The sequence below is a fragment of the Limulus polyphemus genome, unplaced genomic scaffold (genome assembly GCF_000517525.1).
Source record: "Limulus polyphemus unplaced genomic scaffold, Limulus_polyphemus-2.1.2 Scaffold3, whole genome shotgun sequence".
Classification (NCBI taxonomy): Eukaryota; Metazoa; Arthropoda; class Merostomata; order Xiphosura; family Limulidae; genus Limulus; species Limulus polyphemus.
This window is the reverse complement of record NW_013665613.1, coordinates 2,632,799-2,640,950: the sequence shown is the minus strand read 5'-3', so window position 1 is coordinate 2,640,950 and position 8,152 is coordinate 2,632,799. Positions and strand designations below refer to the sequence as shown.

Here is an 8,152-nt window from a genome sequence, read left to right as displayed (position 1 = left end):
TTGAATGTATGCGGACAAAATATTGTTGGCCACGTGAGACATAGCGTTGTTATAGAGCGACTGTTGAAATTAAGTGTATCGTAAAGTTGTATTCGGAAAGAATAAACCAGTTTTATTTAAGAAAGGACTTGTGTCGCTAAAGTTTCGTCGGAACGAATTTACGGAAAATTAACTAACGACTGGAGGCGTAACATTACTATAGCTTGGTAGATTACGTATATATCGATCCCTACTCGTCTTTATAAAATTGAAATTTTGTTATACTTGTTTGTTTCCTTTTCATTAGCTATATTTTTGTGCGCCAGCAATACCAAGTGTGGAACGCACGCATACCTGATTCGATTTTATCACTAATTAGGATCTTTATCAATCTACCCTCAAATCTAATTATATGCCGAAAGTTTTGGTTTGTTTTGAATATCGCGCAAAGCTACACGAGGGCTATCTGCGCTAGCCGTCCCTAATTTAGCAGGGAAAGAATAGAGGGAAAGCAGCTAGTCATCACCACCCAACGCCAACTCTTGGGCTACTCTTTTACCATGCCAAAAGTAGCGCATCATATAAATAAATATATATATATATATACACACACACACTAGTATCCTTTTCAGTACAAGAAAGGAATCATTGAGAAATAATCGGAGCTATAAGGTTCGTCACTTTTTTCTGTACACTTATCTGGAAAAGTCACTTATTTACTTATTTGGACGAAATTTCGTTGAAATAGTGAATTTTGATTCACTTCATAAACACGTATATGGCGATTTAGGCGGCTTTATAAATACAATAAACTTTAGTTTTGTTCAGCCAATACTATAAAATAATTTTAACGGGCGAGTTTATGGCCGCCATTTTGTTTCATTACGATCCTTACTGTTCGGTACTACCGTACTTAATGATATAACACAAATGCTATGGATTACTGAAAATTAGATAAAAAAATGCCCTCAAAGATTATAAACAATAAGTAAAATTCCCTATAATGCTTTCTTTGACAATTTTTCAATACACTTCTTTGTTTTATAAATATATCAAATACATATTTGCTACATTTTGCAATACATATACGTAAACATAACAAAATCACCCTTTTCCAAGTGGTTACACTGAACAGCGTAGTCATGGTGATTTTTGATCCCCTCGAACTGACTTTCTCATGTCAAAAGGAATATAAGCTATTACTGTTAAAAACAATATAAAGGTTTGTTTGTAGTTAAGCAAAAAAAAAAAAACTGCCCAATGGGCTATCTGTGCTCTGCCCTCCACGGGTATCGAAACCCGGTTTCTAACGTTGTAAGTCCACAGATATACCATTGTGTCACTGAAGGGGGGGGGGCACTAAAATGGATAGGTTACTTCAATTTTTAAATTGATATGCCTATAACTTGTACAAACTTAGTTGCTTCCACTATATGAAAACAAAAAATACTTAATATTTTATTACAAATTACTTTACATTTAGATAAACATTGGACACTAAAGGTCATTTTCGTCCATCAAGTATATTCTGACTTTCAACTTCCTTCAACAAACAGAAAACTAATCACTACGTCCAGCCCTGGTCTCTATCACTTTGAGATGAATTAAATCATGCCAAATATTGTGACTATAATTATTTTTTTATATTCAACCCTAAGTTATAAAATACTAATCCAATTTCCTCTTAATCACATTCTGCCCCTGCATTTTTCTCCTCTCTAGCAAAAATATTTGTAGAGATTTCAACCTATCCTCATACAATGATGTATTTATGGAACTACCCTATCAAAAAAGTAACACTACCTTAACTGGAGTCATGATTGAGTTATCTTTTCTATCTTAAACTTGTATCTTCTAGCCCTAATGTTTGCAATGCTTTTTTATGTTTTATTACTTCAAACTAATATAAATATGTGATAAAAACAAAGAACTAGTCATTAAATTCAGCCCTGATCACATTATTCATCAACACTTTCCTTAAACTGAGTAAAGTTGTAGCTTCTAATACTTTAGACTAGCAAACACAAGGCCACTATAATGCAAATTTAATGCTTTAACTACTATTTTGCTCTTTTTTAGTTTAATGATTATTGCCACTGTAGTGTAAATTTAATTTCATCAACCAAGTTACGAATGGTAATTAGTAGGCCTATTTATTTACATGCTCTAATGTAAATCAATATCAAGTTTGGGGGCCCACTTTTGGAGAATCCCTATAAGTGTTTTCAAGAAATACCCAGGTTCTCTAAGAGGTTGGGTGAAAAGTTTTACCTTTGTGCAAACCTTGGGATAGAGATGATTTGTTTGGAACCATTTAATAGTTGGTGCAATCAGCAGTTTAGGACGAGTTACATGACATACACATATACAGACAATTTTAAACTACTATTTTGCTACTATAATGCAAATTTAATTTCTTTAACCAAGTTACAAATGGTAATTAGTAGGCCAATATTTATTTATGTGTCCTAATGTAATTTAATAACAAGTTTGGGATCCACTTTCAGGGAATCCTCATAAAAGTGTTTTCATGAAATACCCAGGTTCCCTAAGGGGTTTTGGTGAAAAGTTTTACCTTTGTGCAAACCTTGGGACCAAGGCGATTCTTTGGCACCATTTAGAAATTGGTGAGTCCAGCAGTTTAGGAGAAGTGTTTTTTGGGGGAACACCTGGGTTCCCCAAGGGGGGTGTGTGAAATTTTTACTGTTAAGCAAGCCTCTGGACCAAGACAGTTCATTTATGGTACCATTTAGAAGTCAGTGCAACCAGCAGTCTAGGAAGAGTTATGTGACACAAACACACACACATTGAATCGTTTTATACAGATTGCAGTTTTTTTTCACAGATCTACCATAGTATTGGAGAAACAGAAAGCCTCAAATGAAAATTTTCATAGAACTTATATATTCGTGCACCAATGGTCCTACAGAAAATTACAAGATAAGACTTTATGGAATGACATATGAACCTATAACAAGTTAAAAGAGGGCTGACTTATCAAGATGGATTTGGTGATGAAAAGAAACACAGTAAAACATGAGGAGAAAAGTAATGTGGATTAAAAAAAAGGGGGAAAAAACAGCTTGGTACAATGACGGTGCAGTACAGCAAAATGACAGATAAACAATATACAAACATACAGCTTGACTGAAGTATGAGTGAAATAACAGATACACGTGCTGAAGAATGAGTCAACTATGTGAGCCCAACTTACTAAAAACAAATGCACACATGATGGGTCAGTCCATGTCAGTTTGTTAACCCTCAAAACTAAAGGCTCATGGATTTTGATGCTGCAGGCAGGGATGTTAGAACCATAGGACTATCATGTCTCCAGCTCAATTGAGTTTTTTTCGTTAGAGGTCATTAAATATTTGACCCAAAATGGCTCTCTAATAAGACTAATGACATAAAAGAACCAATAAGATCTACATATTTTTAATGCTGGAAAGCTATCTTTGTGTTCTTACTTCTAATATTTCCAACTCTGACCTCACTTCGACTGTCAGTCCTAACATGGAAGACCATAACATTAAAGGGCGACAAGGGATCTTTTGGTCCATCTAAGCCATCACATCCACTAAATTAAACACTAAAAAACTCAAAGCTAGCCTTTATCATTCAAATATTTATCAAGCTGTCACTTAAACTCCCTTAAATTACCCACATCTGCCACTTCTGAAGGTAACCTGTTCCAAAGGCCAACCACCCTGTTAGAAAAGTAAAGCTGTCATAGCTGAAATTGACTCCTACCCAGCCCAAACTTTTTATTTGTGTCCCTTGCTCTTACCATTCTCACCATTAAGTATGAAAAAATATGATGTATCAACAGTAACAGTCCATTAGTCTGAGGGCCCACTACCCCAAAGACCTGACAGTCCAAAGATGTAAGTTGTTTTCTTAACACTAAAGATATTAAATTGATTGTTCAGTTAAATTTGTGAAATTTGATGATAAAAAACACCAGGATATGACCTAAAAGGTTGCAATTTCTCATGATGTTATTTTCTTGTATTTAAGTAAAGTGTTAACTGCAAAGCCCACATATTTATGCATCAGGATTGGATTTGGGCATTTGTCTTTTCTGAGAAAATGGACATGCAATTAGCTGTACAATACAATATCAATTCAAATATTTCTGTCAATTGTATTTAAAATGAGAGTAAGCCTTCAGAAGTGGCTGGTCCCCCAAACCCCCTGCCAAGATATACCCTTTAAACTTTTCATTTGAGATTGCATTAAACTATTATGGACCTATGAATTTGTTTATTCATTCAATTTTGGAACATACTGCAAAAACCAAAAAATCTGTGAGTATCAGGCTTTTGAAATACTGGATGGTCACCGTATCAACATTGTCAATTTTCTTAACAATCATAAACACCTAAATCAGAAAGCAAGTTCATAGATCTTAACCTATTCTCATATGACAACCTTTATATTGCAGGTATCATCCTAGTAGCCCTTCTCTGAACCCTTTTCAACACTTCAATGTTCTTTCTAAGGTAAGGAGCCCAAGACTGAAAACAGTATTCAAAATATGGCCTAACTAATCAACAAAAGCCCACCATCATTTGCCATTGTATTTGCAGGCAACTTAGTTTACAATATCTTCCATTGAGATAAGCTCTCTCTCAGGATTCTAACTTTCACAGTTTTCCCAACATCTTGGTTAAAGTAATCTCTCACAGTAAACATTCTGAGAGGGAACCATAAAGGTTGGATACTAAGTTCACACAATCCTCTAAGTTTTTACATAAAATAAGCTTGGGATGGGAACAGAAGGTATTCCTCATTATATTATGTCACTGTAGTTTCATGTGTAATAAATCTAGAAATAACTGAAAATGTGAAACAACTTGCTTAACTTATGCTTTTAATAATATAATAGCATTGGTACAGTACAGAATGTTACAAATCATACACATAGTGGAAACGCTTTTATGATAAGGTGAATTCACATAAACAATAAAAACTTGCTACATTATTATAGTATCTATCGACTCAGTTGATGACCTTCTTGAGAATTTTTGTTGCCAACTGCAGATCTTTTTTTTGCATCTTGTACATTCTTCTTATTGTTGTAACTGGTGTCACCAACAGGAGAATTTGGTCTTGTCCTACAATCAAGATGTCTGGATGCTGGTCCAGCAGGTTGTACAAAAACTTGACTGATCCTGACCTCAGAGTTGATCTTCAACAAGAGCCATTTACCATTGTATTTGGAGACAACATAGTTTGCAATATTTTCCATCAGGATAAACTCTCTACGAGGATTCTAAACTTTCATAGTTTTCCCATATCTTGGGCAAAATAACATCTCACAGTCAATTTTGAGAAGGATCCATCAACTGAACAGAAGGAATGGAACTGCTGTATCCCTGTTGTCATCACTGATTCATCGAGCTATGCTTCTAATATTTTCTCCTCACTGTTGACTTCATCTGTTGGGATGTATTCAAAATGAATGTTGAGAGAGCTTCCCTAGCCCATTTCAAAAGGGTTCTTTGGGTAAGGATTGCATCATTCGGCCTTTGAAACCATGTTTTTGTTGCAAGTTGTTTGGCAGTTCCACTTTTGCCATCTTAGCACTCTTTCTCATGTCTCATTGCAAAGAAATACCATTTTGTTTGCACTATGAAGTTTTGCTGGTGATATGCACGGTTAATGTATTTTGTGGTCCTTTTACTGCAAAGCAGAACCATCCAAGAAGTAAAACAAATATTTTATCTCAATCTTTGTTTTCAAATATGCAGAGAGCTTCTTCACAAATAAATGAACAGGTCAGGTAAGTTGAAATGACAACAATGCTGAAGCTTTTGATTTCTTGAGTGTGTCTGGACAAAGATAATGAGACAATGTGGCCTAGTAATTTATTCAGTGAAATCTTTGAGCTGCATCTTGCATAATAAGTGTATAGTATTCAGACAAATAAAAAATGATACATATTTTAGATATGTTTATTGTTCCTAAAATTAAAAAAGTGGTATGAAAAATGAAGAGGGGGGAATTGCCCTCCCCTGCCTACCCCCAAATGGCATGCTCAGAGGTAAAGTTATGCACTTAGCATCTTAGAGTAAGGGAATTTACAAATAACTTACTACATGAAAGGCTTAATGGAACCATGAAATGAAAAGGATTTAGGCATTATTATCATAAAAATTTGAAGATAGTGCCTATCCATTTAATGTTTTCTTAACCATATTATAAACCTTAAAATACTGTGAGTTAACCTCAGCAAGGTGTCTAGCTGTTTAATTCTGTGGTGAAGCTTTATTTGGGATACTGTGTTCAGTTTAGTACCTTTCATAAAAAAAAAGTACAGAGACAAGCAGCTTGAATAACTTGTGGTCTAGGAAAGTTAAGCTATAAAGAAAGACTTTTCACATTTAGGCGCAGATAGCCTTGTTGCTTTGCGCCATAAAGCACCAAACAACCAACAAAGACTTCTCACTCAATCTTGAATATTATACTTATAGGTAATATAGTAGGTTTAAACTTCAAGAATTACAAATTCAGATGCCAACTTCTTCTTTAGCAACATTATTTCTTGGTTATTTACAAACTTCTGAAATTGTTTACCAGTGATTTGACTGATAATGTATAGTGTACTGTTAGTGTTTTGTTGGATAAATGGGTGTTTCTAGTCAAACTATTTATATATATTTTTGGTCATCATACTTGTTTGTCGATTTATTGTGATACAAAATATAATAACTATAGAATTAGCGTTAGAGGTAAATGAAGACAAACTTTGGATGAAAATCAAGGTAGACCTTACACTTTCCGCGCCAGTCATCATGTAGTTATTTATGATTTTCTAATAACGTTAAACCATGTAAACATAAGAGCATGGGCATGGCCTCGGTAGGTAGCCCATAGACTGATGCGTTTCTAAAATATGGTGCATTTTTTCAAGCAGATACACAATAAGTTTACTTTTAAACATCTCTTTGTTTTGCTTTTAAAATACTTCTTACCTGTTTGTTTCGGACCAAAGTTCATGAGAATGGGAACTTCTATGCGATTGTTTCCTATTGCTAAACAATCTTGAAAGTAACGGCGGCGCCATGTTGTTGTATAAAGTAAGTAACAATCATGTGACTGTGTGACTAGACACTCGATCTCAGTCTTTTGGGAACTCCCGGAGATAATGATTGGCTAGGCTTGCAAGGCACGTCCAAATGTAGCGTCTAGACTTTCAGTTATATGAAGATGTAGGCGTATGTATTTAAAATAAGGTTTGTGACTCAGAGAAAGGGTGTAATTTGCGTGGTTCAAAACTTTATTTGAGAATTACAAGGAAAATTCACAAAGGAATACTTACATATAAATATATATTCAATTCAATGATAAGTTGTTGCTATTTTAAAGAGTATATTTTAAATACAACAATAAGTTATTTCCAAAACTTAAGTTTGGGTGTTTGAATAGCATTGTGAGAGTCGCAGGCGCAAATCCCGTCTTTGAACATTCTAACTCTTTCATTCGTGAGGGCATTATAATGTGACGGTCAATCTCAGTTTTCGCTAGTAAAGATTAACGCAAGAGTTGACGGTGGGTGATGTTTACTAGCTGCTTTTCCTGTATTATATTTATTCTAAATTAGGAACGGTTATTATAGATAACCCTCCAATAGCTTTGCGCGAAATTCAACAAAACAAAACAAAAAGGGTAAGAATTTGCATAATTTTTGTCTATTGTTGCTGAGTGTCCAGTGTGGATACTTAGCTACTGTGATGTATAGCTTTAATTAATTATTTTTTTGTAAATAATATTAAACAATAATATGATGTTGTTTTTTTATGTAAAAACCTTAAAATATTTCTTTCTTTTGTAATATATATATATATATATAAATGTTTTGAAATAAAACAATATAACTTAATAACAAGTAACTTGAAGAGTTTAGTTTTCATTTATACGTTCATTTGTGGTATTCTTATTAAAAGTTGGAGCCAACAATATTAAGTTTGAAGTACAAGAGGTATGGACAGAAAAGGTAAGACTCAAACATCTGTGCTGTGCCAAAAATAAAGTTTTTATTATACACACTTCAGTGATGAATTTAAGGGGTGGTTCTTGGGCCCAGAGACTACCTCCAAATTCCATATATGTTCATTCGGGACCCACTAATCAACAAAATCAAGAACTGAAAAATAACCGCACCGCC

General features: G+C 34.2%; 1 protein-coding gene across 1 annotated transcript in view; it reads right to left on the bottom strand.

Moving 5' to 3' along the window:
- The window catches only part of LOC106469845 (folliculin-interacting protein 2-like), a 101,617-nt gene extending 94,414 nt beyond the window's left edge, over nucleotides 1–7,203 (bottom strand). The window contains exon 1 of the mRNA XM_013930389.2: nucleotides 6,960–7,203. Coding sequence (XP_013785843.1) covers nucleotides 6,960–7,051 — 92 coding nt within the window. The 5' untranslated portion in view covers nucleotides 7,052–7,203. The remainder of the gene's footprint in view (nucleotides 1–6,959) is intronic.
- Nucleotides 7,204–8,152: the final 949 nt, after the last annotated feature.